At 57.1% G+C, this 13,354-nt stretch overlaps 1 protein-coding gene across 1 annotated transcript in view; it reads left to right on the top strand.

Annotated features, from left to right (window-relative positions):
- The window catches only part of H6pd (hexose-6-phosphate dehydrogenase (glucose 1-dehydrogenase)), a 25,515-nt gene extending 22,517 nt beyond the window's left edge, over positions 1–2,998 (top strand). The window contains exon 5 of the mRNA XM_013035935.1: positions 1,089–2,998. Coding sequence (XP_012891389.1) covers positions 1,089–2,452 — 1,364 coding nt within the window. The 3' untranslated portion in view covers positions 2,453–2,998. The remainder of the gene's footprint in view (positions 1–1,088) is intronic.
- Positions 2,999–13,354: the final 10,356 nt, after the last annotated feature.

Genomic DNA, 13,354 nt, shown 5'->3' on the forward strand with positions numbered 1-13,354 from the left:
GCCTGGACACACGTGCACACACATCCCTGCCTGGACACACGTGCACACGCAGCCCTGCCTGGACACACGTGCACACACATCCCTGCCTGGACACACGTGCACACACATCCCTGCCTGGACACACGTGCACACGCAGCCCTACCTGGACACACGTGCACACACATCCCTGCCTGGACACACACGCACACGCAGCCCTGCCTGGACACACGTGCACACGCATCCTTGCCTGGACACACGTGCACACGCATCCCTGCCTGGACACACGTGCACAGGCATCCCTGCCTAGACACACGTGCACACGCATCCCTGCCTAGACACACGTGCACACGCATCCCTGCCTGGACACACGTGCACACGCATCCCTGGCCTAGACACACGTGCACACACATCCCTGCCTGGACACACGTGCACACGCAGCCCTGCCTGGACACATGTGCACACACATCCCTGCCTGGACACATGTGCACACACATCCCTGCCTGGACACACACGCACACGCAGCCCTGCCTGGACACACGTGTACACACATCCCTGCCTGGACACACACGCACACGCAGCCCTGCCTGGACACGTGCACATGCATCCCTGCCTGGACACACGTGCACACACATCCCTGTCTGGACACACGTGCACACGCATCCCTGTCTGGACACACATGCACACGCAGCCCTGCCTGGACACATGCACACGCAGCCCTGCCTGGACACACGTGCACACACATCCCTTCCTGGACACGTGCACATGCATCCCTGCCTGGACACACGTGCACACGCAGCCCTGCCTGGACACATGAGCGCACACAGCTCTGCACAGCCTTGGTCTGCATCTGCCCTTGCTAGAGGGACGTCCCGAGTGCTCTGCAGACACGGGCAGGAAGTGCCTTTTCTCAGAGACTCCTGGCCCCCAAGCATCAGGACCCCCACTCCTCTTCCCAAGAGCAGTGCTGTCACAGCCCCCGCCTCCCTGGCAGGAGGAGGCAAAGGAAGGTTGGGAGACGTGGCAGAGGGGGTGTGGAGCCGCGCTCATCCTCTCCTCCTTCCCCCTCCCACTCTCCCCTCCCCCTCCCTCCGCCCTGCTCTTTCCTGCAGGGGTCCTGGTCCACATGGACAATCTGCGCTGGGAGGGTGTGCCTTTCATCCTGACATCTGGTAAGGCCTTGGATGAGAGAGTGGGCTATGTTCGCATCGTGTTCAAGAACCGGGCCTATTGTGCCCAGAGCGAGGGCCACTGGGCCGCAGAGCAGAGCCGATGTCTGCCCCAGCAGATCGTCTTCTACATCGGACATGGTGGGCTGGGCCACCCCGCCATCCTGGTCAGCCGGAACCTGTTCAGGCCCTCCCTGCCCTCTCAGAGCTGGGAGGAGGTAGAGGCCCAGCCGGGCCTCCGCCTTTTCGGCCGGCCCTTGTCCGATTACTATGCCTTCCGCCCGGTACGGGAGTGGGACGCCTACTCCTTCCTGTTATCCCAGATCTTCCACTGTCGGAAGGAATCCTTCATCACCACGGAGAATTTGCTGGCCTCCTGGGTCTTCTGGACCCCCTTGTTGGACAGCGTGGCCCACGAAGTCCCACGCATCTACCCCGGGGGCTCGGAGAACGGTCACCTGCTGGACTTCGAGTTTGGCGGCGGCCAGTTGTCGTTCACCCAGCAGCCGCTGGAGCAGCTGGTGCCCGGGCTGGCGTCTTCCCCAAGGCCCAGTGACTTCCGGGTCCTCAGGGCCCAGTACCGAGAAAGCCCGCTGATCTCCGCCTGGCCTGAGGAGCTCATCTCTAAGCTGGCCAGTGATATTGAGGCCACCGCCCAGCAGGCCGTGCGGCGCTTTGGCAAGTTCCACCTGGCGCTCTCGGGCGGCTCCAGCCCCGTCGCCCTGTTCCAGCAGCTGGCCACCGGACACTTCAGCTTCCCCTGGGCCAACACGCACCTGTGGCTGGTGGATGAGCGCTGCGTGCCTCTCTCAGATCCGGACTCCAACTTCCAGGGCCTGCAGGCGCACCTGCTGCAGCACATCCGGGTCCCGTACTACAACATCCACCCCATGCCCGTGCACCTGCACCAGAGACTCTGCGCCGAGGAGGACCAGGGTGCCCAGACCTACGCCAGTGAGATCTCCGCCCTGGTGGCCAACAGCAGCTTCGACCTGGTCTTGCTGGGCATGGGCATAGATGGGCACACGGCCTCCCTCTTCCCACAGTCGCCCACGGGCCTGGATGGCGAGCAGCTTGTGGTGTTGACCAAGAGCCCCTCCAGACCACACCAGCGCATGAGCCTCAGCCTGCCCCTCATCAACCGTGCCAAGAAGGTGGCCGTCCTGGTCATGGGCAGGACGAAGCGGGAGATCACCATGCTGGTGAGCCGTGTGGGGCACCAGCCAAAGAAGTGGCCCATCTCGGGTGTGCTGCCTCGTTCTGGCCAGCTGGTTTGGTACATGGACTACGAGGCCTTTCTGGGGTGATGGGGATGCCTCCGCCCTTTGCTCCACCCAGACTTGCTCCCACCAGCCATCTTCCTTTGCATCCTGCCTCTCCCTGTCCAGGGCACGATGAGCTCCATCGCCGCTTCTGAGGGAGCCGGCTCTGTGTGGTGGCGGGGTCTACATGCAGAGCCAAAGCACAAGTAGCTTCTCTGCTCTTGAGATGCCTCACACCCAGGTCAGAGGAGAAACTTCAACCATGGAAAATCCAGCAGTTACAGGTCAGCACCGAGTAAAATGGGAGAAGCTGGAGTCCCCAAGAAGGCATGAGGCCTGGTGTCAGGTGACCCCTGCCTTCCTGTGGCCTGGTAAAAATCAGGTGCCTCCGACTCCCCATGGCCTCCTATGGCCTACTGCCCAGCTTTTACATGATTAGCTGACTGCCTGGTCCTTGCACACAGCTTCTACTTGCTGTGTTGAGGGTCTTGTCCCCTGGGTTCTCAGTTCCTCCCGTTCCTCTTTTCTTTTTCTGTCAGTCGTGGGGCCTGGACTCTGGGCCTGGGCGCTGTCCCTCAGCTCTTCAGCTCAAGGCTAGCGCTCTACCACTTGAGCCACAACGCCACTTCCGGCTTTTTTCTTTTTGCTTATGTGGTGCTGAGGAATCAAACTCAGGGCCTCGAGCATGCAAGGCAAGCGCTCTACCTCTGAGCCACCTTCCCAGCCCCCCTCCCCTGTTTCTTTACTGTCACTCAGCCTCTTCCTTTATAGAGCGAGGAGGGACAGTAAATGTGGCTTAGCACCCATAGCTAGAATGTCACAAGAATCCCAGAGACCTAGAGGTCGCTGAGATTTCTCCACTGCGAACATCTCTCCTGGGGAGGTGAGGGGTGGCTAGCTCCCCACCTTCCTCGGGGGGCCTGCTCCTCTCTCCAGCAGACCCCTCCCTCCAGTGAAACATACGTTGGGGCCCAGAGCTGTGGCAGGGGTCTCTAATTTGAGAAGCCATTAGCGCGCAGGGCTTGGTGGGTGTTTCCCCTCCCAGTGGCCTCTGGTTTTACCAGGACTTACCCTCTGGTGGGGCAGATGGGCCATGTGGGCGTTGGCCCAGCCAGGAAGCCAGGCATCCCTGCAGGGGCAGCAGCAGCTCCAAGTCCCTTTCCCGGGCCAGGGCAGCCTGCAGCCAGACCTCACTACCTCTCAGCCGGGCGACCTCTGGCCTGCCCGAGACCCTGGGGCCGTAGACCTCGGGGATGCCCGGCCCCCCCAACCCCCAGGCTGCACAGCCAGGGCTCTGTGTTCTGGAGCAGCTGTGGGACAACATCTCCTTTTTTCTGACATTCTTTTTCATGAAAGCCAACAACAACAACAACAAAAGCGAAACTCCCAGGACGCATGCCACTTTCACGTCAGCTTCCCACTCTGTAGGACTTGGCAAAGTTAGGAGGGGCTGTGATCGCCCTCCATCTTACCCTGTGTCTCCAGAGTCTACACTTTCTCCCACACCACAGATTGGGAAGAATTCTTCTCACAGGTGACGTGTTCCCGCATGTAAGGCACTCTTGTTAAGATTCTGCTGACTGCGGCTTCCAACCCCTCCAGTTGGGCGGTGTTTCTGTACCGAGAGCCACCCTGTGGCCTCCCCAGGTCCTTTCACCCAGCCCACACCGTGGCTGCAGAAGAAGTTCCACCTCTGGCCACACGGGGGCGCCCACGCACCACCCCGAGGTCCCGTCCTGGCCAGGACCTTTTATTTTCCCTCTGACTTTCCCTGAATTTCTTATCATTGCGGCAGCACTCGGCCCCAGCCCTCCCGTTCTGTTCTTTGGGGACTCATCCCTCTGCAGTTGCGACACTGGAGGGGGCCCTCTGCGTGCTCCAGTATCACTAGGAGAGAGGGTGAGCCTAGTCACCACTCTGAATAACAGTGAATCACTGCCCGGCCTGTGCCTAGAATGTCCTGTTCTTGCCCAGAGGAGTGACTCACTCCAGAATGTGCCCTTGGACCGTAGGGTGAGTGCGCCCGAGGGGGGGGGTGGCGCCAGACTGCCAAAGGTTTCCTTTCTAGAGAACCACCTTGGAGAAGGCCAGCAGGAGACCTGGTCAGCTTTCCCTGTCTTCCTGCGGTTAGGAAGGACAGAGCGGGACCACCCGTGGGGGGCGCTCCTTAGAGCAAAAGGCCGCACTTCCCATCCCGACCCAGCCACAGTCGGGTGTCCAACTGTGCCAAATCCCTGATACTAAGGAATATTTATTGTTCCAGCATAAGAGTGAATTTTGTATTTTTTTTTATTAAAAATGCTACTTGCAATCCTCTCAACTACGCTGATAGGGAGTCTGCAAAGTGCCGCCCCTTGTAACATCCCCATCTGTGGGGACGTGAGGACAGAGGCTGGGAGGGGTGGGTGGACAGGTTCCGGCCTCTGCAGGGAGGTCTGGAGTGTAGCCTTCTCTTCCACTGGCTTCCACCTCGGACCCTGCCAGTGGAACAAGGGCCGGGCAGCTGTGGCTTAAGCAAGGCTTAGCTGCGGAGACTGAGCGCTGGGTCCAGTGCGCTGCCTTGCTCAGTGCTTTCCCCAGCCCTGTGAGGGGGGGGGGGGGCCCAGCTACTGCTGATCTGGAAACGGAGGCTCGGGTTAAGGATCTGCCAGGATCTGTACAGCTAGCCCGAACAGCGACCAGAACACAGATCCATCACGTTCAGAGCGGGGCTGCCAGTGGCCCTTGAGCTGCAGTGAGTTTAGCAGTCCCACTGGGAGGAGCACGTAGCACCCCGGAAGCATCTCCTCGGGGCCCCTTGCCAGCCAGCATCCCCCCCAGACACAACATTGCCATTTGGGGTGGGGAACAAAAGAATGGAGGGACTTTCTGGGTTCTTGCAATTGAAATCTGTTTCCAATCCGGTGGCAAATGTTTCTAACTGCAAAGTAAGTCGTGTCAGCTTCTTGGTTTTCCCCTGATGCTTATCTGCAGAAAATGCTTCCTTGTGCCCCCTCTCCACCCTCCATCTGGAGAACTAGAATAATCAGGATTTGTATTTCAGAGTGGTCCCTTGGGGACTTGCTTCTGTCCCCTCTGCTTGCCATCTTCCCTCCTTGCCTTGATTTCTGTTTTGAAATTGTGTCTGTCTGTGTCGGTCCTGGAGCTTGAGTTCAGAGCAGAAGTGCTATCCCTTAGTTTTCACTGATGAGCCACAGCTCCACTTCCAGCTTTTGGGTTCACTGAAGTCTTAAGGACTTTCCCACCGGGCTGGCTTTGAACCGCCATCTTAGATGTCAGTCTCCGGAGTAGTGAGGAATCCAGGCCTGAGCCACTGGTGCTTAGCTCAACCCAACAATGCCCTCACTGGATGAGTTCAATGGATTCACCCATGGATTAGGTCAGGACCCAGTCACTTCCCCAAAGCCCCTCAGCTGGCAGCCAGGCCTCTGGACAGGAGCCTTTAGGGGCCAAAAATGTACCAGGCTTTTCACAGCAAGAAAAACTCCCCCTGTTTTTTATGGAAACTTAAAAGATGCCCAGGGTGAGGAGACACACGGAGAACAAATGCCTTTCTAAACCTTTTAAAGCAGTTTTTTAAAGTGCTTTTTCTTTGTATATCAAATGTCACATCTATTTTGTAAACAATAAAATGGTTTTGCCAGAGTGCGGGCCTCTGGAGTGTGTTTGGGAGAGGGGTGTGGCCGGAGGTGGCCGGGTCAGTGCCTGTATCCTTGGAAGGTAGGGAACACGGAGGGGTCGTGGCGGGCTGGGCTGGACGGGGCTAGGCTGGAGGGGCCGGTGTACCTGGCAGGTGGCTGTGATCCAGCTACCCCTGGCCGACTTCCTAGATCCCTAGCTACCTGAAAAGGCCCCCGCTGTCTCCTCAGTCCGCAGAGTAGGTGAGGAGGTCACCCCAAAAGGGACATGTAGGAGTACCCCAGGGAAGTGTCAGAAGGGCATCTTTCAAAGCAACGAGTCCATCCAGAAGTGAGGAGCTCCAGAGATCACAGAGCTATGGGCTTGGAAGCATGGAGAGGGCGCGCCTACCACCCCCCAGCCATCAGGGGGAGGAAGGGAAGACCCATTCAGTAAGCGCTGGGGGCCGCAGTACATCCTGGGCTGTCTCCCCGCCCCCCCCCCCGCACTTCTGGCTGGGAGGCCCCAGGGATGGAGCCATTCCTCAGAGCTGAGAGTTCTGCTGGCAAGGTGGGCTCACTGCCTCCCCCCAAACTGGGGTCCCCACGGTGAGGGATCCCATCCACCTGGGGGGAGCCTGCAATGCATTCTGGGAGGATCTGATGCAGGCTTAGTGTCAGGCTCGGGCGGCCATGGCCAGACTCCACAAGTTCAGCCACAGGTGTGGCTCCCGTGGCTCAAGTCACAGTGGCCCCACTGACTCTGGTGGGAGCAACCCTCGTCTCTTGGGACTCAGACTTGAGGCAGGAGCAACTCAGAGCTGGGAGCAGCATCTTAATCCCCTATTCCCACCCCACCCCCCAGTGGAGGAGGGCAGGACCCCCAGGAGCTCCAGGCTACGGGGGTCAGGGGTCTCCAGAACCCCTTCCAATGTGGCTGCAGGCCTTTCACGGTAACAGGGGCTTAAACAGTTAACACCTCTGGGCCTCATGGAGAGCACTAGGCACTTTGTCAGGTCTTCGGGAAAGGTCTGGAGAAATGGTGTCCTGTCCCAAGACAAGGTGGCCCGCGGAGGGCCACTCAGGAGCGCCGTCTTTGTCCCAAGTCAGGGTTCTATTAGTCCAGGGTGTCACAATCTAGCTAGTTGAACCAGAGCTCTGCACTTTGGTTTTCTTATTGCTCAACTGAAACCATCTCCTTAAGAAACTAATTTTTGAAAAGCAGAGACAGATGACAGGAGAGGAAGACCTGTGGCATCAACATAGGAGCTGCTGGTAGCAGAGGTGACTTGGGAGGCCCTCTGTGGCCTGGGGGTCAGCCCCAGGCCTGCCCAGCTGGCCTGAGACGGCTGCAGACAGGCTTACTGAGTTTCGTGCTCATGTTCACTGTCATTTGCTGAGTTACCCAGGATTCCTTTGGTTGCAAGAGACAGAAACTCCCAAGTAGATTTTTTAAGGGAATTCCCTGGCTCCTCTCTTTGGAGAGAGCAGGGCTGGAGAGGAGATGGCTCCAGCGAGGCTGGCTGGAGGAAATCAGCCACAACTTGAAGCTCAGTTCTTTACACCAGAGCTGCCAGATTTCGCAAATGCATCTCGAGGGGTGCCCAGTTAAAACAGAAATTTCAGATAAGGAAGAAATCCAATTTGACTATAAGTCAGGCAGTCCCAGGCAGGACTTGGGACACGCTTATACTAGAACATACTTGTGGTCTATTTGCTGAGAACTAGTTGTTGTTTATTGGAAGTCAGATGTACCCCCAGGGTCTTGTATCTCCTTTGGCAATCCTCCTGCTGTCCATGGACCGCCTTTTCCCGGAAGGAAAGATGGCTGCGAGCAGCTTCCCACATCCCCCGTGGCCCTAGACACTGGAGGAAGGGGGCAGCAGCGCCCCAGCTCTGCCTGCGTGTCCTGGAGGAGCCCCTGGGTCCAGCTGGTCTCCATGCGGGCAGCATCAGGAGATGCCCGGGCAGCGTTGTCACTTCCTTCCTCTCCAGCTCCTCCTCACCCCGCTGATTCTTGGGCACGAGACGCTGAGTTTTCCTCTTGTTGGGTACTGAGCTGGCGGGGAGGCTCCCCTCTGCTCAGGTTCCATCCTCCACCCCTCCACGCGGAGTTCTGGTGAGGCCAGATTCAGAATCTGTCACTAGATGGGGCTGGACTTAGAGGTGAGTTCATGCTGGGCCTGGATCAACTGTATCCATGCAAGGGCTGATGGGAAAGCATGTGGGCCACACCTTTGCTAAACATCTCCCAGTCCACAGGATGGAGAGCAGGCTGGTTAATAAAATAACTAATAGCAGTTGCTATTCTGCATTTCAAGAAAGGAAAGCTTTTATAAAAAAAATTCCCTGTTGGTGCCAGTACTGGGGCTTGAACTCAGGTCCTAGGTACTGCCCCTTTATCACTCTAGGATGATGCTCTGTTCCTTGAACCACAGCTCCATGTATCGCATTTTGGTGGTTAACTGGAGGTAAGTGTCTCACAGACTTTCTTGTCTGGGATGGTTTTGAACTACAATCCTCAGATCTCAGCCTTCTGAATAGCTAGGATTACAGGCATGAGCCACAGTGCCCGGCTCCAAGAGCTTTTCTAATCATTAAGTTGTTTCAGGAGCAAGTCATCTGCCAGGAAACTCTGCATGCAGAGTTGGACCACCATCTGCTCTGTCTGCTCTGACTGTCACCCCCATAACTTAGACGGAAATCAGGAGGAGATCGAGGGGAACAGCCAGGAAGCATCTGGAAAACCAGCATGGTGAGCCATGCTTCCCCAGGCTCCTGACACCCAGCTGCCAGCTCACTCCTGGTGCTTCAACATGCCGAGACCAGCAAGGCCTCTCTGTCCAGAGCCTCGTTCGGTTCCTTGTGAGTATTATGACGTCATGGGCTGTAGTGGAGGATTTCTACAAAGTCTTATGGGGGAAGGGGAAGAGGGAGAGGAGGAGGGGGCTGGTGCCTGTGTCTTGGATGGAAGTGACATTCGGAGCCAATCCGGATGCCAATGGAGAAGATGCCAGACTGAGAGCCCTGGGCTGGCCCTCAGGCAGCTCAAGGCCGGCCATGGGCGGGTCCAGCTGCTGACCTTGCACATCTGCCCACCCAGAGCCGCCGTCAGACACCGGGGACTGTCTGAGAAGCAAAGAGCTGGCTATTCTCACTGAACAGGCTTCTCTTTAACCTATCTCTGTCTCTCTCTCTGGGGCTTGGGTTTTGTTGTTGTTGGTCGTGGGGCTTGAACTCGACCTGGGCACTGTCCCTCAGCTCTTCAGCTCAAGGCCAGCGCTCTACCACTTGAGCTACAGTGCCACTTCCGGTGTTCTTGTGGTTTATTGGAGATAGGAGTCTCACGGTCTCTCCTGCCTGGGCTGGCTTTGAACTGCGACTCAGATCTCAGCTTCCTGTGTGGCTAAGATGACAGGTGTGAGCCACTGGTGTCCACTTCTCTCTGGGGTTTGAATTCAGGGCTCCACACTCCTTGCTAGGCAGGAGCTCTACCACCAAGTGATGCCTGTAGTTCTTTTCTGGGCTGAGCTCTGTGTGTGTGTGTGTGTGTGTGTGTGTGTGTGTGTGTGTGTGTGTGTGTGTGTGTGTGTGTGTGTGTGTGTGTGTGTGTGTGTACAGGTCCTGGGGCTTGAACTCAGGGCCTGGATGGATGGTGTCCCTGAGCTTCATTTTGTTCAGAGCTAATGCTCTACCACTTGAGCCACAGCCCCATTTGCATCCTTTTCTGAGTAGTTTATTGGAGATAAGAGTCTCATGGACTTTTCCTGCCTGGGCTGGCTTTGAACCGCAATCCTCAGATCTCAGCCTCCTGAGTAGCCAGGATTAAAGGCGTGAGCTACCAGCTGGTTTTTGTTTGGTTTTTGAGGTAGCATCATGCTACCATGGCCTGCCTATTTTTGTCTTCGTGCTGTAGCTGGGACGGCAGGCATGCACCTGCAGCCCACTTCTTCCCCGTGAGACGGCGTGGTGTGAACTTGGCTAGCGTGCTGTGCTGCAAGCAGTCATTCCTCTCCCGGATGCTCTCAGCATCTCTCCTGCAACCGCACTCTGTCCCCGCCCCTCTCACAACGTGGCCTGTCTCACACCCTGTGCCCGGGCACACTTTCCAGCCCGCCTGGAGGGTGCCAGGCATGAGGACCTGGGCCCCGCCGCGCATCTGGGAGGAGCTTGCGAGTTGGCCTCGGGAGTCACAACGATCTGAGTTCAAATCCCAGCCCTGCTGCTTGGAGCGAGCGAGCTGGGGTACTCACTGCTGGGAGCTTTGTGTCCCTCTGTGAAGCGGGGCAGTCGGCTCTGCTTTTCAGACATTGCCACTCATCCTGGTGCCCACTTAGAGCCATGTGGGCGGTCTGTGCCCAGGAGACTGCGCAGACACCTGCTGTTCTCAGGGGTGGCGGGTGTGAGGACTCAGGACAGGGCACAGCAGGGCTTGGCGAGCTTTGACTGGGGGCTGGAGGGGGCAGTGAGCTAGGAGTTCAGAGCTGGGTGCCAGTGGCTCACACCTGTAAACCGACCTATTCAGGAAGCTGAGATTTGGGGGTCCCGGTTCAAAGCCAGCTTGGGTAGACAAACCCGAGAGACTCTTAATTCCATTTAACCAGTCAAAAGCCAAAAGTAGAGTTGTGGCTCAGGTGGTAGAGTGTACACTCTCTCTCCCCCCTCCCCTCCCCCTCCCTCTCCCCCCTCCCACATGGTTCAGTACGTGCTATGGCTAATTTCACATCACCTGACATGATATTGTTAAGTAGCTGCTGTGTGCCTGCCAAGTGCTAAGCTTGGTGCTGAGATAAACCAGGAAGCAAGATGGAGGACCTGCCCCAGGCCTCCTGTGAGATCCAAGTCAGAGAGAAGGGGCGCGCAACTGGGGGTGGACAGGTCAGGGCTGTGCTGTGGACATGGACCAACCTTTCCCCGCCCCAGGCCCAGGGTGCACTGTCCACCGGCCGCTGGACTTGGAGTGACCCTTGGGTCCCGGCAGCTTGGGCGAGGCTCACTGCCCAGGTGTTCCTAGAGACTGAGGCTCTATCTGGAAAGGCGGAAGACCTTGGAAAGCTCAGAGCCTTGTCTGTTGACTGTGGAGATGACCAGCCCTGGGCAGGGGCCTGCCCAGCCTGGCCCTCTGCACCAGCATTGCCCAGGTGACCATTCCTGACCTCGATGGCACTGCCCCCCAGGCGCCCCCTCCCTCTCCGGCCACCACAGCTTCTATCCAAGGCACCAAGGTCCTTTGTGGTGGCTCCTATGTCTTCTTGAGCTGCTCAGGGCACCGGCTGTGGCTCTGCCCAACTGCAGAAGGACCTTGTGCCCCATCATGGAGTTGGGCACAGGGGCTGGGTGAGGCCCGGGCCTGGGAGCCCGAGCCGGGCCTGGCTCTGAGCATGGGTCCCGGGGACTGCAGCCCTCCATGCAGGTCAGTCCATGCCCTGCCAGGGCCTGTGCCTGGAAGGCCCTGGTGGGAGTGAGAGCCAGAGGCCCGCGGAGCTGGGTCAGATTGCCACTGATTTCCTGAAAAGGGTCTTCTAGAATGCCAAGCAAACCCACCAGCTGAGCAGGAAAAAACAGGCCTTGCACTTAAAACCAAATGTCAGCATCTTTCCTGAGCCTGCCCAAGGAGACGGGAGGCCCTGATATCCCTCCTCCTTCCCCTCTTCCTCCTCCTCCTCCCCCTCCTCCCCTATTCCTCCCCTTCCCCTAGTCCTCCCCTTTCGCTCCCTCTTCTCCCTCCTTCTCCTCCCATTATTCTTCCCCCTCCTCCTCCTCCTCTTCTTCCTCTTCTTCCTCCTCCTCCTCCTCCTTCTCTTTCTGTTTGTCCTTGCTGCCCACAGGTCAGCCACGACCTGGCCATACAACAGCCCCTTTGCCAAGGAAGCCACTTCTTAGCTGGCACATAAAAATAGTGACTGGAGTGTTTTCTTTAAATAGAAAGGAGTCGCCTCACTCTACCCCAAGCCTCTGCCCCCCTGGGCTCCTGGGATCTTAGGCAAACTCAACAGCCCCTGCGCTGACTCAAGGGAGGGAATGAAATGGGAAAGAAAAGTCTGAATAGGAACAGGCTGTTTATATAATCTAAAAGTGCCAGGCTGGGAAGGTGGCTCAGTGGTAGAGGCCCTGCCTAGCAGCATGAAGCCCTGGATTCAATTCCTCAGCACCACATTTACAGAAAAAAGCCAGAAGTGGCGATGTGGCTCAAGGGCTGGAGTGCTAGCCTTGAGCAAAAGCTCACGGACAGTGCCCAGGCCCTGAGTTCAAGCCACAGGACTGGCTAAAGAAAGAAAGTGCCTACCCACAGAAGACCTATTTGTGACAAAGGGAAAATAATGACTCTGTAATAGAAAAGCCTGGCAGGCCTCACCTTAATTAAGTGATCAAAGTTTTGTTTTTGTTTTGTTTTTGTCAGCTCTTCGGCTCAAAGTGAGCGCTCTACTACTTGAACCACAGCGCCACTTCTGGTTTTTTAGTAGTTTGTTGGAGATAAGAGTCTCACAGACTTTCCTGCCCTGGCTGGCTTTGAGCCTAGATCCTCTGATCTCAGCCTCCTGAATAGCTGGGATTACAGGTGTGAGCCACCCAAATACCAGACTCTTCGCTGGGTGCTGCTGGCTCTCATCAGGATGCTGAGATCGGAAAACCCCAGTTTGAAGCTAGCCCAGGTTATCTCCAATGAACCAACGAAAAGCCGGAAGTGGAGCTGGGGCTCAAGTGACAGAGCAAAAAAAACTAAGTTGAGGTGCAAGGCCCTGAATTCAAGCCCTAGTGACAGACAGACAGACAGACAGACACAGACACACACACACACAGTGTTCCAGAGACCTGGGGTGTTGAACTCTGGAAGGAGATAGCTTCCCAGAATGACTTCTGACTCAGTAGCACAGAGAGATTTTACGAACATTTCTGCTCCAGTCTTGGGATTTGATTCTAAAGCCCTAAGGGTAATTTTCTCAAAGACTTGAGCAAGCAGTTTAGGTCTGCGTGCCTCGGTTTCTCTGTTTGGCCATCATGGGCGTCTCTGAGTCCCTCCCCCCCACCTGTGCTGGCATGAGGTCATTCTGTGATGTGGGGGCTGCAGGGCAGGGGAACATGCCAGCCCCCTCCTGCCCACCTCGGGGAAGGAGGCCTATAAAGTAGCTTCTAGAACATGAGAACATGCAGTTCTTTCCACACAAGGAGGAGGGGAGCGCAGGTCCCTGTTGGGGTGCAGGGAGGCCAGGGGACATACTGGCCTCATCTTCAGGGTCCTGGGTGAACGGTAACCAGGGCTGGCTGGTCTGCACTCTGGGCCGGCCCAGCAGGGCTGATGTAATTAGGGCAGAGACCGTGGCATGCTGAG

The sequence above is a fragment of the Dipodomys ordii genome, unplaced genomic scaffold (assembly GCF_000151885.1).
Source record: "Dipodomys ordii isolate 6190 unplaced genomic scaffold, Dord_2.0 Scaffold6, whole genome shotgun sequence".
Classification (NCBI taxonomy): domain Eukaryota; kingdom Metazoa; phylum Chordata; class Mammalia; order Rodentia; family Heteromyidae; genus Dipodomys; species Dipodomys ordii.